Below are 18586 nucleotides of genomic sequence, written 5' to 3' on the forward strand. Positions count from 1 at the left end.
GTAAAGAAATGGTGAGGGCTTCCCTGGTGGCGCAGTGTTTGAGAGTCCGCCTGCCGAAGCAGGGGACACAGGTTTGTGCCCCGGTCCAGGAGGATCCCACATGCTGCAGAACGGCTGGGCCCGTGAGCCATGGCCGCTGAGCCTGCGCGTCCGGAGCCTATGCTCCGCAATGGGAGAGGCCACAACAGTGAGAGGCCCGCGTACCACAAAAAAAGTAAAAATAAAAATAAAAATAAAAGAAATGGTGAGATTTTGGTCTACATATTTTTAGTACCCAGAAGAAAAGACTGAGGAAGCCAGGAGTTTTATTTACTTAATGTTAAATAACCATATGTTTGAAAATATTTGTATTATTCTACCTCCCCCGTCCAATAGTACTTGGATGCAGAATATCTCATACAGTTTAATGATTCAGAGTATAAATGAGTATCAGAAGTATTTTAAATAAATGATAAATAATCAACTTGATTTGAGGATATTCTGTAGGCCCAGGGTTTTTATTTTGATGAAGTAGTCTGCCAGGAGAAGGAGGTGGTGAGATCCGCACTTGTGGGAAGAGAGTAAACATATTCTGGTTTACAGAGAAATAGAAAAGCAGGGTGGGGGATGGAATCACCTTGCCTGAGATAATAGATGCTCTATAAAATTGAGCCTCTTCATATTATCATAGAAATTACTTGCTGGCAGTAGTGCAAAAGGCTGTTATATATTATTGTTAATTGTGGTTGGAGACACAAAGCAATATGATCATTTGATGACTTATTTGTTTTTGGAAAATGACAGCTTTTGTGTGCCAGTAAATATGAAATCCCCTGGAAATATTCTTGTGAATTTAGGAGCCATCTGACATACAATAGACTTTAATGATGACACGGAAGTTGTACTTACGAGATTACCTGATGGTTCTGCATCAGTTATCCAGAAAGGGAACACTGTCTGCTTGGTGACTACAAGACAGAGAGACGTATAACTTTGTCAGAATTTATGGTCAATGGACAGTGGCTTCACCAGAACATGGGAGGGGAGGCAGTTAGTCTCCAGTTTTGTGTGTGCTTTCCATCTTGTCCAGAACAGAGCTGACAGCCGCAGCGTTCCGCTCACTCCACTTCATCCGTCCCTTTCTCCTCTTCGAGAAGGGCAGGGTGAAAGAACAGCAAGGAACCTGAAATTCATCCTGGGTAACATAAACACAGTTCAGGCTGAGCGTGTCTGGTGTGCGATCGTCATGTGCCATTTGCAGTGATCGGACACCACTTTGGAAGATGACACTAACTATCCTGAGGTTTTAATACGATTGCCTCCCAATGCCTGAGAAAGCCCTGTGCGTTTGCCTGGCACTCTGTTCTCTTATGACAGGGCTCTAGATTTTTGGGGTTTTTTTTTTCTTCCTTTCTCTCTCTCCTTTTCCTGGAACTGCCACATCCTTAGCTGGTAATCTTTAAACCCTGGGCTGCAGTGATCTCTCTTCATACGGCCACACATTAAGCACATCTTTCATGCTTCTCCAAACCAAACTCAGAAAGTGCCAATGAATAAGTTGTTGGGGAAGAAGTCAGTGGGTAGCATTAAGGCCACCTGACTGGAGGCGTTAGGTGTGCACTTTGAGCGAAAGGCACCCTGCAGAGTCGGGAATGAGGTGCTTCATCACATGTTCCTAGAGGCGTAAAACAAGAGAGTAAAAAGCCATTTTCAGAGCAGCTCCTCCACCTTGCTCCTATTGTGGATTGTTCACACTGCTATGGCCAAGATTAACCCTCAAAAGGAGAAAGTCCCAAGCCTCTGGAGCTGTGAATTTTTACATGAGTATAGCATATTCTCTTGTCAATAGGCTAAAGATGGAGGAGGGCATCCAATGACTTTTTCCATGGAGTTACATTCATATCTGCTCAAATTACTCTGGGCATCTTCCTAGATCTATGCGACTACACTGAAAACTTTCCATTCATCCCTTTAACTTTCGTTCATTCATGTCAAATACTTATTGAATATATAATATATGCTGGACCTCATTCTAGCTGCTGGGAAGGCACTTGTGGGGATAAAAATAGAGAAATATCACTATTCTAATGGGTTTGTGTTCTCTAGAGAGAATATATAGACAATAAAGAAAATAAATAAGTAAACTATTAATATGTTAACAGGTGGTAAAGGAGCCTTTGGACAATACCCAGAGCAGGCTTTTGAATGAACAGTCTTTGACTCAAGACTCAGAAAATCAGACTAAAGGCAGGATGACATGGGATGTTGTTGATGTGAACAGGAGGGTTTGCGATGGAGAGAAAAACCAGTGGACTCCATCCTCTTTCTACTTCTTTCCAACCTTCTCACAAAAGACTGTGACAAGTTTCATCCCCCCAAAATGGAGACTAGACAAGGCTCAGCAGGAAGGAGGGCTGGGGTTAGGGGAACAATGGGAAATATTTCAGATTAAGGAAGTAACCTTGGGAAAAAAAACCAAGGAGCCCTATAGGAGGGAAGAAAATGCACTCCTACATTTCCTCCTCCTTCCTTTCAGTCTGTCCTGCCTCTTTCATCTCTTGGTGAAGAGTTTCATGGCCTTGGCCCAAGGTAGGAGAGCAAACTTGACAGAGTCAAGGTCCTTGTTTGGCCAAGCGTTCTTTGCCTGTTCCTTTTCCCTCCCTTGTCAAAATTTAGCTCATTTTTAAGCCTTGTAAATTTGCACACTTACCTCTCTATTGTTTTCTTTCCTGAACAATTCTCTGCCGCAGATTATGTTGCTCACAGACCCGGAGATTGAGAGCAGCTTACTGATCAGCTCGGACGAAGGGGCAACCTATCAAAAGTACCGGCTGAACTTTTACATCCAGAGCTTACTTTTCCACCCCAAGCAAGAGGACTGGATTCTGGCATACAGCCAAGACCAAAAGGTGAGCGTGATCCCCTTGTTCGAGACAGTGGTGCATGGTTGTCCTAGGGAAAGACCACTACTTAGTCATGGCTACATTTCTTCTCAGCTGTCAGGTTTGTTCTGTGCAGCAGCTTGAACCCTGTGCCGGTGGGGCGAGGGGCAGCCACGTGGATCTCAGGCTGCTTGTTTGAGCTGTGTAAGCATCTGAAACAGCACACAAAGGAAAAGCTAGACCCTAAGGAAGACATTGTGGAGAAGTAGTTCTTACCTGGAAGCTTCAGGCCATCAGGAAAGCCCCAGGGAATTTGAGACAGTGCTTTGTGTATGTGAGATGTGATCATTTTTTTTGGAATAAAGAACCCATAGCTTTTCTCAGAGCCTTAAAGGGAAGGATGACCCTGAAAGAGTGAAGAACATTAGCTAGTGATATGCTAAAATAGTGAGAGAAATGTACATAGAGAACATTCAGAATCAGGCAATCTCAGGACTTTTCTTCTCTTGGTGGTTAGGCTGAAGGATAGGTCTATGTTTTAGGAAGGCATTGAATGAAGTTATGCTATTGTATGTTTATCTGTGTGTATATATGTGTGTGCATGTACACGCAATATGTATATGTATTTTATGGGATAAATGCTATAAAATATATCATGTAATCTGTACTGCAGATACATTATAAAATACATGTAGCTCCAGCTTTTTTTTTTTTTTTTAAAGACTAGATCTTTTTTTTTTTTAATTAATTAATTTATTTTTGCTGTGTTGGTTCTTCGTTTCTGTGCGAGGGCTTTCTCCAGTTGCGGCAAGTGGGGGCCACTCTTCATCGCGGTGTGCGGGCCTCTCACTATCGCGGCCTCTCTTGTTGCGGAGTACAGGCTCCAGACGCGCAGGCTCAGTAGTTGTGGCTCACGGGCCTAGTTGCTCTGCGGCATGCGGGATCCTCCCAGGTCAGGGCTCGAACCCGTGTCCCCTGCATTAGCAGGCAGACTCTCAACCACTGCGCCACCAGGGAAGCCCAGTAGCTCCAGCTTTTAAGGAACTTACATTTTCAGGTAGAATGTAAGGCTAGCAACAGCAAATACAATCAGATTAGAATTAGAGGAAAAAAGTATACAAAGGCAAATATGAGAGAGGCTCTAGCCATAAAAGCCAAAAGGAAAATAGGTAAAATATTTGAATGCTCTTTGTGAAATGCATGGTTCAGTGAGGTCATTCTGAGAATTATCCTCAGAGGAATTATATGTTACAAATTACATATATTTAAAGAAATACTGGACTTCCCTGAGTGAGGAGAATATTCTAGGGTTAAAACCCTAGAATACTTAACCAGGTGGTTAAAACCGTCTGGGCTGGTATAGACGTGTGGGGTTCTTCCTGAAGGGAGGGGAATAGTATAAACAACTTTTCAAGGTCTCTACTGACATGAGCATTTTTGAGGAAGCAAATTAAAATTCTTAGGTTTGGAGTTTTATTCACACTGGCCTTACTGCCAAATAAAATGCACATTAGCCTAAAAATAGGAAAGACGTACAATTAGTATTTTTTTCCTCTCAAGCAGCCTGGCTCCCCTTTCAGCAGAATGTACAATTTCATTCCTGGAGTCAAGCCACAGTGCATCTAGTCCAGGATGGTGCAGTTACCAGAGGCAAAGCTGAGCAGCTCAGGACACAGAGTATTAGTCATTTAATCCACTGGGTTTTTGTATTTTATTGGACAGTTGGTTAATTTTCCCCCTGATGCCAGAGGCACACTGAGGGCCAGATTTACCTGGCTAAGTGAAAACTATGCATCTTTGCAGTTGTGTCAGAGGAGATGCCCCCAAATTTAACCCTTCATGTGCCAGTACTTCAGACAGTGATGCCATGAGCACTGTGGCAGAGTGGATAACTCTGGAGGAGTTGGGACATGCGGCTCTGACTCAGCCACATATGGGAATTGGTACTTGGGGTTGGCTTTCTTTGCCTTAAAATGTGTTTGTGTGGATATTTATAATTGCAGGTGCACTTCCAATGAAATTGAAAAGAAACAAAACCCCACAAATATTAGACTCCATGTCTGTTTTATGTGCTCAGCATGATGCACTGTTGGTATAAAATAACTATATCGAGGAGTATTCATTCCATCTAGGGAAAGAATATAAATACATGTGAGTTCAGTAGTCCAAGAGGGACTAAAAAGGCAGATAGATCCTTCATTCACACATGGTAGATACCCAGTCAGAGTAGCGGATGGATTATATAAAATTGGCAGCCCAAGTTTAGGAGATGGAGATCTTATAAAATGATTTCACCTGGACTTTAATGAATGTCATCTTTCTGTGGGGGGTGGCGGGGGCACTGTTTCCACAAGAGGGATATCATAAACAACAATATAAAGTTGTAAAGTTAGAAAACTCATGTAAACAGGATTGTGAATGTGTCTATTTGGCTGAAACTGAAATTTGGGAAAGTTATACATGTACTCCTGGAACCTAATCTTAATTTTTTTGGGACCACTTTGACTGTTAGGCAAAATAATTTTTGTTTTCCCAATTAGGAGCCTTTTGAACATTTTGGTCAGTGGAATTATGTGTTCAGAGCTATAGATTACAAAGATTAATCTGGTAGTAATATTAGAATGAACTATGGTGCTGTGAGGTCAAAACCAAGGAGACCAGTTAGGATGGTATCACAGTAGTCTTGGTCAGGACCAGAAAGTATCTTTTGTGACCACAGACCGAATGAATTCTATCATTTTAGAGGTAGAAGAAGCCTTAAAAGTCTTTGCTCTGTATGTAGCTAACAAACCAAAAATCTTAGACATTAATGAATTTTCCCAAAGGGGAAAACCACTCATTGGTGTCACATGTCTAAGTTCAGCAATTGGGATTTGAATATGATATTTAGTAGGGTTCGCAACTAAATGGATGGTGATATCTGGAGATTAGCAAAGGGGCAGAAGCCAGCCTTTCTGCTAAGCTCTCTGTTTCTCCGGAAGACAATGAAGGAGAAATCATCCTGGGAAAAAAGAATTATAGATCACCTGCTAATATGAGTAGGGGTTGGGGAAGGGCTCCATATATCAGGGCTTGAATCACAGCATGAGGAGTGGGGCATTAGCGGGGAGTGGAGTGGGCTGCAGCCATCCAATGAGCCATTAGCTGGTGGTGTTGGCCCGGAGTCAAGTGGAGAAGGTCTATGGCCACTCACGTGGGTCAATGATATGGAAATAATAGCTGGCAATCACGCACGAATCACGGAGCTGTGAACCCTGATGAGATGCAGCAATGGGCCCTAAGGAGAGCCCCATGCTAGTGTTGGCAGGCCAGTGACTTTTGGAAAGGGGAACACTTATTTTTTCATGTAAGTGTTGTTCATCAATATGTCTGTGACAATTGCTACTGTTGCAGAACTCTTGGCAAAGATGGTGACTTTGGTGCTAGGATTCCCTTTGTCAGATGCTGTTTTCAACCAGCCTGTGGTGAACAGAATCCTCAGGTAGAGAGCACCGTCTGTTAGAAGTTATTGCGTTGAGGTGGCAGCTCCGTCAGCACTCACCTGTGCACAGTCCTCCTCTCCTCTCTTCCCTTGTTTGCTGTCAGTCTTTTGAGGCATACGCTCCCCTTTTTAATACATAGCCACCTTTGCTTTTCCCTTATTTCCCTGCCATTGCTTTCTCTCACCTTTAGTGAATGAGACTTTGAGGTCCCCGAAGACAAAGTGTGGATCTCTGGCTTGCAGGAAAGAGCCCATGTGGTCCGTGGCGTTCTGCTCCAACTGCATTTCATCTTGAGTGTCTGGACTCTCAGTAGAGGCTTTTTGATGTGAGCATTTTAAGGGACTGAAAAGAGTTTGGTTGAACAGATTGTGCTTTCTGGCCCAAGACAGAGTTTTACCGGCCATCATTCCATAGGAAGCCAGATTAAAAAAAAAAAAAAAAAAAAGGCTTTTAATCAGGGAGAAATATGTATGATCAGATGCTCTAAAAATTCATAAGATCAGGTTATTTTGATATTTTAGCCTTTTTTCTTATTTTTTCTTAGAGAAATCTACCTGTGATATTAAATATCTAGGTGATTGCCAAGAGGTAAAATTTTTTTGAATGAGCATGTGACTCTCCAGCTACCACTAGAATGACTGAAGAGAAAAGGTTTGGGACCTTTTCCCCTTTGAAGCTCTAAAAGAAGTAGCTTGACTTCTTAAAAAGCCCTGTTGGGGGACTTCCATGGTATAGACACAGGCGATAGACTCCTTGGCCTCTGAAGGGTCTATGTGAGGATGTGCCTTTGGAAAGCCCTGGAATTTTCAGAAAAATAAGCATTATAGACATTATGGAAACTTCATGCCAAATGGGCAGAGGGATACCTGTTATGTACAGCCACACCTTTTAAGCTTCTTACAAAACAGCAGTGAATCACTGTGGATGCCGTGAAGAATTCCACAGCATTTATGCCAGGACCACCAACATCTCACTTTCCATTATTTAGTTTTGTTATTTCTGTAATTAAGCAGTAGGCAAACCAAACATCCTGCTCCTTCCTTTTGTTTCTTGGCATTTGGAAACTGAGCAGCCAGGAGAACAGAGGTACAGAGCTTCCGCTTCCTTCCTTGTTTTCCCCCCACTTTCTTGCCTCAATACAGGAAACCACGCAAGGAAGGCTTAGCAGCAGGCCAAGTGTGCCAGATTACATCTTTATTTTAATTTGGCAATAAACTAGTGTACAAACTGTGCTAGGAAACATTGCCTCCAATGGCATCTCTCCGTCTGTCTCAAACACCTCACTAAACATGATGTGTTGGGAGACAGTGGAAATGAGGGAAAACAAAACGCAGATGTGACTGAAAGAAAACAACAGGAGAAATGCATAAGAATAGGCATCTACCTCAGCTCTGCTGACCATCCTGGGGCGCTGGGCTTGGGGCCTCTCTGTTAGGGGTTACACCATGGAGCGAACTGTATAGGGGCGAGTCTGCAATGTTGTGAAGCCAGTGTGAACGCTCCTGGGCCTCAGAGTGCATCACAGCTGGGGAGCAGAGACCCCCTTGCTTGGCTTATCCAGGCGGCAAGGCCTCTCCTACGGATGTACCTGCTGCCCCTGACCATGAGCAGGAGGGTCCACTTTTCTCCAGTCCTCTACACTGAGCTTTTTCTCCCCACTCTGGATGCCCAAGCCCTTCTAGACCATGGACTCAGGTCCTACACAGATAAGCAAGCAACTAACTGAACATGGCGGCTGGGTCTGGGCTGTGGGAAGCTGGAGAGCAGGTGTTCCTTCAGGAGGGTGGGGTGTGGTGGGGGGTCTTGGTGAGCTCCAGCCTGCTGTTCTTGCCCCCGAGGACGGCTCATTCAATGTCACCAGACTTTTCAGAGTTTTTCGAGAGAAGTAATCCTGCTTTGTTTGAGATATGACATTTTCCTATTTTTAAGTGTTTATAACTAACTCAAAAACTTAAAACAGAAAGCCATGCGGGGCAAGTCAACCTCGTCTGCTGCCTTGTCTTCGTCCCCAGATCACCTTTTTTCTTATTTCTCTGTCTTTCCCATTATCTTTGTTTTTCTCCTGTTCATGGATCTTCCTGTCAGTTTTATTTCAGGAAACGTTCCATTGTTTTGTGAACAACAACAACAAAAAAGCATACAAATGAGTGATCAATTCTGTGGAGGGAGGACAAAACCCTTAGGACAGTTTCGTGGGTCACCTTTCATTTTGTGGAAGTTCTAGAATATTCATGAGTTTGTGTTGTCTCACTTGTTCTGGAGCCCTGAGTCAGCAGTCCAAGTAATACCATGTGGGAGCTTGCAGGATCTCTGTTCTCCTCTGTATTCCAAAGTATCAAAGTTTATGAAAGAAATAAGAAATGCTAAGGCTTGCATGGTGGCCTCACCTTCAGTATTTTGGTAAATATGTGTAAGATACACTTAAAACCAAAACATGGCTTTAAAGGGGGAAAGCACATTTTCATAAGGAAACCCTATTCACAAATAAATGAAACCCTAAATATTAACAGCAGTGTTCTCTGTATAAATGAAGGCAGAGTTTGAGGTAAAATCGTATATTGATAGAAAAGGAAAATTATACTGCCAGTGTGTTTGAGAGCATACAATAGAATTTTAGTAACTTGCATAAAAGTAAATTTTTAAAAGAAGAACTGCTTTTAGCTTTCCCCCTTCTTTCTTTCTACCAGTCCTGCAATTTTTCTTTTTTCTTTTTTTTTTTTTTGTGGTACGCGGGCCTCTCACTGTTGCGGCCTCTCCCGTTGTGGAGCACAGGCTCCAGATGCACAGGCTCAGCGGCCATGGCTCACGGGCCCGGCCGCTCCGCAGCATGTGGGATCCTCCTAGACCGGGGCATGAACCCGTGTCCCCTGCATCGGCAGGCGGACTCTCAACCACTGCGCCACCAGGGAATCCCCCAGTCCTGCAATTTTATTTAAACAGTTTCATATACATTTCTTTAAAAAAAAAAGAAAAAAAGAACACAACTTTCTTTTTAATCTTTCCTACTTTTCCTGACTGAGCACTAACAGATGGCCATTGCTTATCACGACAACTTTGAATGCCAGGAATTCTCTGGGAAATAATGACTGCTTGATAAGTGAAGAGATGTCAGCATTTTCCAAAACTCAGTCATATTGGTTTCTCACCAGTGATAGACAGCACAGCAAGTGAGGCAGGAACATCAACTTTCTACTCTGTCAGGCCCTCTGAATGGCCATGTGACCTTCAGCAGGTCATTTAACTTTTAGAGTTTCGCCAGCTGTGAAGTGGAAGCAATAACAGTACCTGGCTCACAGGACCGTTTTGAGGATGCTGTGATAATATATGTAAAACACTCACTCAACACAGAGCCTGGCACATGGCTAGCACCACGTGAATGCCAGCCAATGTATTATTCAAAGACCTAGGAGAGAGACACCTGGTGTGGCATAACTAGGTTTAGACGCAAGGCTTCCTTAGCCGTAATCCGGTGTCTTCCCAATACGTGATGTTATACGTATTTAGTCAACATTGAATGTCCTCTTAGACAATCACTAAAAGGTACCACTGAACCAGAATGAACAGAGCAAGCAAGAACCAATATATGGTACTCAGAAAATATTATTGTAATAACAGTAAGCCATTAAATATTACAGTATTTGCCTTTACAGCAACTCTGTTTTTGAGTAGACCTATCAGCCCCTTAATGTCAAAAGGGCAAGATTAAATAAAAGATAAATGGATCCTTCAAATTCAACCCCCTGGGGATATTCAAATAATTTCTGCACAAGCACAAACACTTAGGAAAATGATACCTACCTAATGCCATCACGTTTCCCAAGGCACTACATTAAAAGGCACTCAGTTATTCATAAGAAATATGTGGAGCGTTATATACCATGCTGCTTTGGCAAGATTTCCATGTGCTTGAAATTTCCCAATGTCAGAGCTGATTTCTAATCTCATGAATATGTAAATAATTTAAGTATTCAAGTACAAAACTGGCAATTAGAGTGGAAACCAGGGAGTTTGCTGAACGTCAACCCCAATGCTTGTTTATAAAACAAATTCTCCAGCTGAAATGCCATCTTATGCAAACGAGGAAGGCCTGTGTTCACTTTAGCTAACTTGTTTAACCAGGTTGTATCATTATTTTTCAATTGCTACCTGAAGCAATTTGATCTGCCTGTTCCCAAATTTGAATGAAATGAGCTACAAGAATAAGGACAAATGGACATTTTTGAATGAGTGATTGGGATTAAGGTTTGGACAGATAGAATTATGCTTTTTGGTAGCTATTTAAACTTTGAAATAAATTACATTTTTGCTTGTGCAATTTATTAGCGAGCTATTTTGATCTGTTCTACCCACTTGTCTAAATGGATTAAGATGCCTCTTTAATCCAGGCACCAGTCTGGGAAAGTTTGAAGGACATTTGACAACCTAAGAGGGCATGGGCCTTTTTCTTAAATGAGCTCGAGGGATATCCAGAAAAAAACTATCTCTGAGTGTGGCCCTTTAGAATCTAGTACTGGTAAAATTTTCTTGTATCCTGCCTTGTCAAGCATGGTTGCTGCCAGCAGTGTTGCCAAGGAGGGGAGTGGTTTGAGAAGGAGGGAGTCTTGGCCTTGTAAATAGATATATTTTGTGAAGTTATGACTCTGTAGGTTTCATACTAAAATTTTTTTAAATGGTATCTTTTGCAACTTCCTCCCTTCAGTATAATAGGATATTATAAGTTCAGATTACAAATGGCACATTAGGTGTCCCCAGAGATCCTGAGGCCCAGCCAGGATCTCATAGCTGGCAAGAGGAAGAGAAACCAGAAGTCAGCTACCCTTCTAAAATGACCGGGTCCCTTTACTGAGCTAGACCCTTAATATAAAATACTATGAAATGGCTTTCCCAGGACTTCCAGATGGGAGAATTACCCTCCTCACCTCCCTTTCCCACACCCATCTTCGCTTGCTCTTCAGCCCCTTTCCGCACCTCCTTTTCCCTTCAAGTGAGAAAAGCCTAGTTCCCGAGCCGGTGGAGTGGGTTCCCTCGCCCCTGCTGCTCCCACATGGGTCCCCCCTCCAGCCATCACTACTGCCGCCACCTCGGTTCCACTCAATCGATTTTTGCTGCATGTCAACACTTATTACCAAAGAAGTGATACATTTCCTCACCACCCTCCTGTTCTCTTTGTGAACAAAGACATGCATTTTCCAAGAAGTTAAGTGAAACTAAGGATCCAGTTGGCAGCCACTGAACAGAGCGAAGGGTTGGGTCCTCTAATCTTCATGAGCAACAAGGACATTTTAATCATAATGAATGGTTCAAGTACTAATATCCCGCTATTCCAGGTAAATAGTTAAGAAGAACATAGAACTCAATTCAGTATTTATCGATATAAAGGATTCTTGCCAGAATGGTGAGTTCAGTCAGTATATTAACATTTTTGTATTGCAAAATATAATCTGACTATGAATAGCAGGTGATTAATGTATCAGAATAATACTATCAGAATCAGAGTGGATAAGAATGGTTTTTTGGGCCTGCATGCCTGCCCTCTTGCTGTGCTCCTGCTTAAAGAAATTAGTCCTTCCTTTTCGACTTAGTCCCTGGAAAGAAGTTTCAGCCTGAGAGCTTGTGGGATCTTAGTTCCCATGGCAGAGGTTGGACCTGAGCTCCTGCAGTGGGAGCTGTGAGTCCAAACCACTGGACTAACAGAGAACCTCACACACCAGGGAATATCAATCTGAGTGAGGCCTCCCAGAGGTCTTCATCTCAGCACCAAGACCCAGCTCTATCCAACTGCCTACAAACTCCAGTGCTGGACATCACAGGCCAAGTAACCAGTAAGATAGGAAAGCAGCAGCAACCACCAAAAAAACAAAAAACAAACCAAAAAAAGACAAAAAAATTTGTTGCAGAGGAAGGAGCAAGGTAAAAACCTACAAGACCAAATAAATGAAGACGAAATAGGCAACCTACCTGAAAAAGAATTCAGAATAATGATAGTAAGGGTGATCCAAACTCTCGGAAACAGAATGGGGAAAATACAAGAAACATTTAACAAGGATCTAGAAGAACTAAAGAGCAAACAAACAGTGATGAACAACACAATTACTGAAATTAAAAATACTATAGAAGGAATCAATAACAGAATAACTGAGGTAGAAGAACGGATAAGTGAGCTAGAAGATAAAATGGTGGAAATAACTGCCAGGGAGCAGAATAAAGAAAAAAGAATGACAGGAATTGAGAACAGTCGCAGAGACCTCTGGGACAACATTAAATGCACCAACATTCATATTATAGGCATTCCAGAAGAAGAAGAAAAAAAGAAAGGGTCTGAGAAAATATTTGAAGAGATTGTAGTTGAAAACTTCCCTAACATGGGAAAGGAAATAGTCAAGTCCAGGAAGTGCAGAGACTCCCAACAGGGTAAAACCAAAGAGAAACACGCCGAGACACATATTAATCAAACTATCAAAAATTAAACACAAAGAAAAAATATTGAAAGCAACAAGGGAAAAGCAACAAACAACATACAAGGAAATCCCCGTAAGGTTAACAGCTGATCTTTCAGCAGACGCTCTGCAAGCAGGAATGGAGTGGCAGGATATATTGAAAGTGATGAAAGGGAAAGAGCTACACCAAGATTACTCTACCCAGCAAGGATCTCATTCAGATTCGACAGAGAAATTAAAACCTTTACAGATAAGCAAAAGTTAAGAGAATTCAGCACCACCAAACCAGCTTTACAACAAATGCTAAAGGAGCTTCTCTAGGCAGGAAACACAGGAGAAGGAAAAGACCCACAATAACAAACCCAAAACAATTAAGAAAATGGTAATAGGAACATACATGTCGACAATTACCTTAAATGTAAATGGATTAAATGCTCCAACCAAAAGACATAGACTGGCTGAATGGATACAAAAACAAGACCCGTATATATGCTGTCTACAGCAGACCCACATCAGACCTACGGACACAAACAGACAGAAAGTGAGGGGATGGAAAAAGATATTCCATGCAAATGGAAATCAAAAGAAAGCTAGAGTAGCAATACTCATATCAGACAAAATAGACTTTAAAATAAAGACTATTAGAAGAGACAAAGAAGGACACTACATAATGATCAAGGGATCAACCAAGAAGAAGATATAACAATTGTAAATATTTATGCCCCCAACATAGGAGCACCTCAATACATAAGGCAAACGCTAGCAGCCATAAAAGGGAAAATCAACAGAAACACAGTAATAGTAGGGGACGTTAATACCCCACTTTCACTAGTGGACAGATCATTCAAAATGAAAATAAATAAGGAAACACAAGATTTAAATGAAACATTAAACAACATGGACTTAATTGATATTTACAGGACATTCCATCCAAAAACAACAGGATACACTTTCTTCTGTAGTGCTCATGGAACATTCTCCAGGATAGATCATATCTTGGATCACAAATCAAACCTTGGTATATTTAAGAAATTGAAATCATATCAAGTATTTTTTCTGACCACAACGCTATGAGAATAGATATCAATTACAGGGGAAAAAAACTGTAGAAAATACAAACACATGGAGGCTAAACAATATGCTACTAAATAACCAAGAGATCACTGAAGAAATCAAAGAGGAAATCAAAAAATGCCTAGAAACAAATGACAATGAAAACACGACGACCCAAAACCTATGGGATGCAGCAAAAGCAGTTCTAAGAAGGAAGTTTATTGCAATACAATCCTACCTCAAGAAACAGGAAACATCTCAAATAAACAACCTAACCTTACACCTAAAGCAATTAGAGAAAGAAGAACAAAAAAAACCCCAAAGTTAGCAGAAGTAAAGAAATCATAAAGATCAGGTCAGAAATAAATGAAAAATAAATGAAAGAAATAATAGCAGAGATCAATAAAACTAAAAGCTGGTTCTTTCAGAAGATAAACAAGATTGATAAACCATTAGCCAGACTCATCAAGAAAAAAAAGGGAGAAGACTCAAATCAACAGAATTAGAAATGAAACAGGAGAAGGAACAACTGACACTGCAGAAAAACAAAGGATCATGAGAGATTACTACAAGCAACTGTATGCCAATAAAATGGACAACCTGGAAGAAATGGAGAAATTCTTAGAAAAGCACAACCTTCCGAGACTGAACCAGGAAGATAGAAAATATAAACAGATGGGTCACAAGCACTGAAACTGAAACTGTGATTAAAAATCTTCCAACAAACAAAGGCCCAGACAGCTTCACAGGCGAATTCTACCAAACATTTAGAGAAGAGCTAAGACCTATCCTTCTCAAACTCTTCCAAAATAGAGCAGAGGGAGGAACACTCCCAAACTCGTTCTACGAGGCTGCCATCACCCTGATACCAAAACCAGACAAAGATGTCTACAAGAAAAGAAAACTACAGGCCAATATCACTGATGAATATGGATGCAAAAATTCTCAACAAAATACTAGCACACTGAATCCAGCAGCACATTAAAAGGTTCATACACCATAATCAAGTGGAGTTTATCCCAGGAATGCAAGGATTCTTCAGTATACGCAAATCAGTCAATGTGATACACCATATTAACAAACTGAAGGATAAAAACCATATGATAATCTCAATAGATGCAGAAAAAGCTTTTGACAAAATTCAACACCCATTTATGATGAAAACTATCCAGAAGGTGGGCATAGAGGGAACTTTCCTCAACATAATAAAGGCCATATATGACAAACCCACAGCCAACATCGTTCTCAATGGTGAAAAACTGAAGCCACTTCCACTAAGATCAGGAACAAAACAAGGTTGCCCACTCTTACCACTATTATTCAACATAGTTTTGGAAGTTTTAGCCACAGCAGTCAGAGAAGAAAAAGAAATAAAAGGAATCCAAATCGGCAAAGAAGTAAAGCTGTCACTGTTTGAAGATGACATGATACTATACATAGAGAATCCTAAAGATGCTACCAGAAAACTACTAGAGGTAATCAATGAATTTGGTAAAGTAGCAGGATACAAAATGAATGCACAGAAATCTCTTACATTCCTATACACTAATGATGAAACATCTGAAAGAGAAATTAAGGAAACACTCCCGTTTACCACTGCAACAAAAAGAATAAAATACCTAGGAATAAAGCTACCTAAGGAGACAAAAGACCTGTATGCAGAAAATTATAAGACATTGATGAAAGAAATTAAAGATGACAGAAACAGATGGAGAGATGTGCCATGTCCTTGGATTGGAAGAATCAACATTGTGAAAATGACTCTACTACCCAAAGCAATCTACAGATTCAGTGCAATCCCTACCAAACTACCAATGGCATTTTTCCCAGAACTAGAACAAGAAGTTGCACAATTTGTATGGAAACACAAAAGACCCTGAATAGCCAAAACAATCTTCAGAAAGAAAAACAGAGCTGGACGAATCAGGCTCCTGGACTTCAGACTATACTACAAAGCTACAGTAATCAAGACAGTATGGTTCTAGCAGAAGAACAGAAATATAGATCAGTGGAACAGGATAGAAAGCCCAGAGATAAACCCACACACAATATGGTCACCTATCTTTGATAAAGGAGGTGAGAGTACACAATGGAGAAAAGACAGCCTATTAAATAAGTGGTGCTGGGAAATCTGGATAGCTACATGTAAAAGAATGAAATTAGAACACTCCCTAACACCATACACAAAAATAAACCGAAAATGGATTAAAGACCTAAATGTAAGGCCAGAGACTATAAAACTCTTAGAGGAAAACCTAGCCAAAACACTCTATGGCATAAATCACAGCAAGATCCTTTTTGACCCATCTCCTAGAGAAATGGAAATAAAAACAAAAATAAACAAATGGGACCTAATGAAACTTAAAAGCTTTTACACAACAAAGGAAACCATAAACAAGATGAAAAGACAACCCTCAGAATGGGAGAAAATATTTGCAAATGAAGCAACGGACAAATGATTAATCTCCAAAATATACAAGCATCTCATACAGCTCAATATCAAAAAAACCAAACAAACAACCCAATCCAAAAATGGGCAGAAGACCTAAATAGTCGTTTCTCCAAAGAAGATATACAGATTGCCAACAAACACATGAGAAGATGCTCAACATCACTAATCATTAGAAAGATGCAAATCAAAGCTACAATGAGGTATCACTTCACACCAGTCAGAATGGCCATCATCAAAAAATCTACAAACAGTAAATACTGGAAAGGGCGTGGAGAAAAGGGAACCCTCTTGCACTGTTGGTGGGAATGTAAATTGATACAGCCACTATAGAGAACAGTATGGAGGTTCCTTAAAAAACTAAAAATAAAACTACCATACGACCCAGCAATTGCACTGCTGGGCATATACCCTGAGAAAAATAGTAATTAAAAAAGTGTCATGTACCACAGTGTTCATTGCAGCACTATTTTCAATAGCCAGGACATGGAAGCAACCTAAACGTCCATCAATAGATGAATGGATAAAGAAGATGTGACACACATATACAATGGAATAGTACTCAGCCATACAAAGAAGCGAAATTGAGTTATTTGTAGTGAGGTGGATGGACCTAGAATCTGTCATACATAGTGAAGTAAGTCAGAGAGAGAAAAACAAATACTGTATGCTAACAAATACATATGGAATCTAAAAAAAAAATTGGTTCTAATGAACCTATGAGCAGGACAGGAATAAAGGCACAGATGTAGAGAATGGACTTGAGGACATGGGAAGGGGGAAGGGTAAGCTGGGACGAAGTGAGAGAGTAGCATTGACGTATATACACTAGCAAATGTAAAATAGCTAGCTAGTGGGAAGCAGCTGCATGGCAGAGGGAGATCAGCTTGGTGCTTTGTGACCACCTAGAGGCTGGGAGGAAGCCGCAAGAGGGAAGGGATATGGGGATATACGTATGCATATAGCTGATTCACTTTGTTATACTGTAAAACTAACACAGCATTGTAAAACAATTATACTCCAATAAGGAGGTTAAAAAAAATGCTATGAGATGGAGTCACAAATTCTGATCTGAAAGGCTCTCACTCTCTTGACTTGCTTAATTCCAATGCCTGCCTGGCTGATCTAACTATAGTCATGATGAGACAATGTCCCAGAACAAGAAGACCTGTGATCCAAAGCCAAACAGCCTCCGCTACTCCAGGAAAGGCCATGCTAAGCAATATCCAACCTCAGAGGCTGGGGACATGGACGCATTGTTTAGGGTCCTCCTCGGCTTCCTGAAAGTCAGGAAGAAAGAAGCAATCACAAGTTCTCTTTGCCATTTCTCCCTTCCTCAGGGCCTGTGGACAGCTCAGGCTAGAGGCAATAATCAGCAGAAAGGGGATAGTGTGAGAACTAGTATTGACCTTTTACTCTGTGGCAAGCCTTAGGCCAGACTTTTCACATTGATACCTCAAATTTATTCTTACATGAAACATCAGATGTATCATTATGCCAGTTAGAATTTGGGGAATCTGAGGCTCTGAAGGGTTAAGAACATTCCCAAGGTGGTTGGTGGAGCCACAGGAGTCTGATCCAGGTTTGAGCCTCTTCACTCAGTCCTCGCTCCACCAAAACACTTGCCTCCCTACAAAAGCCATTGTGATACTTTTCTTTTTTTCCTTTTCTTTAATTGCCAAATTTTTTTTCTATTTTTATGTAACCATCTTTCCATTCTCCAACCTACCATGAGACCTGTTCCCTCTGACAGATGCACTAGTACACATTTCAAGAGCTGAGTTTCACAGCAGAGAGAAAACTGTTGTTTGAAGATCACGCAGCAGAGGAAGGGAGAGGGAGGGACCGGCATGTCAGAGGGGCATTGCCCCGGCTGCTTCCCAGGCAGCCAGCAGTCCCTTGTGAACCCTGGGACCAGCTTGTGACTGAAACACTGTGACCCCTGCTCATCTCTTCCAACCTTGCACCAGCTCTAGTCCCAGGGGTCTGTGTGTCACATCTCCTCCTGCCCAGGTAAAATGACTGGAACTTCCAGAAGTGACCCTCTCTGTAAACTGGTGCAGTGACTATGGAAAACAGTATAGAGATTCATTAAAAAACTAAAAATAGAGCTACCATATGATCCAGCAATCCCACTCCTGAGCATTTATCCAGAAAAGATGAAACTCTCATTCAAAAAGATAAATGCGCCCCAATGTTCATAGAAGCACTATTTACAACAGCCAAGACATGGAATCAATCTAAATGTCCATTGACAAATGGATAAAGAAGATGTGGTATACACATACACACACGCACACACAA

At 41.3% G+C, this 18586-nt stretch overlaps 1 protein-coding gene across 7 annotated transcripts in view; it reads left to right on the forward strand.

Moving 5' to 3' along the window:
* Positions 1 to 18586, forward strand: part of SORCS1 (sortilin related VPS10 domain containing receptor 1) — a 572111-nt gene that overhangs the window by 350610 nt on the left and 202915 nt on the right. For all 7 annotated transcript variants that reach the window (XM_060099829.1, XM_060099837.1, XM_060099849.1 and 4 more), the window contains exon 4: positions 2730 to 2888. In XM_060099829.1, the coding sequence (XP_059955812.1) occupies positions 2730 to 2888 (159 nt within the window). The remainder of the gene's footprint in view (positions 1 to 2729; positions 2889 to 18586) is intronic.

Source organism: Mesoplodon densirostris, chromosome 1, assembly GCF_025265405.1.
Source record: "Mesoplodon densirostris isolate mMesDen1 chromosome 1, mMesDen1 primary haplotype, whole genome shotgun sequence".
Taxonomy (NCBI): Eukaryota; Metazoa; Chordata; class Mammalia; order Artiodactyla; family Ziphiidae; genus Mesoplodon; species Mesoplodon densirostris.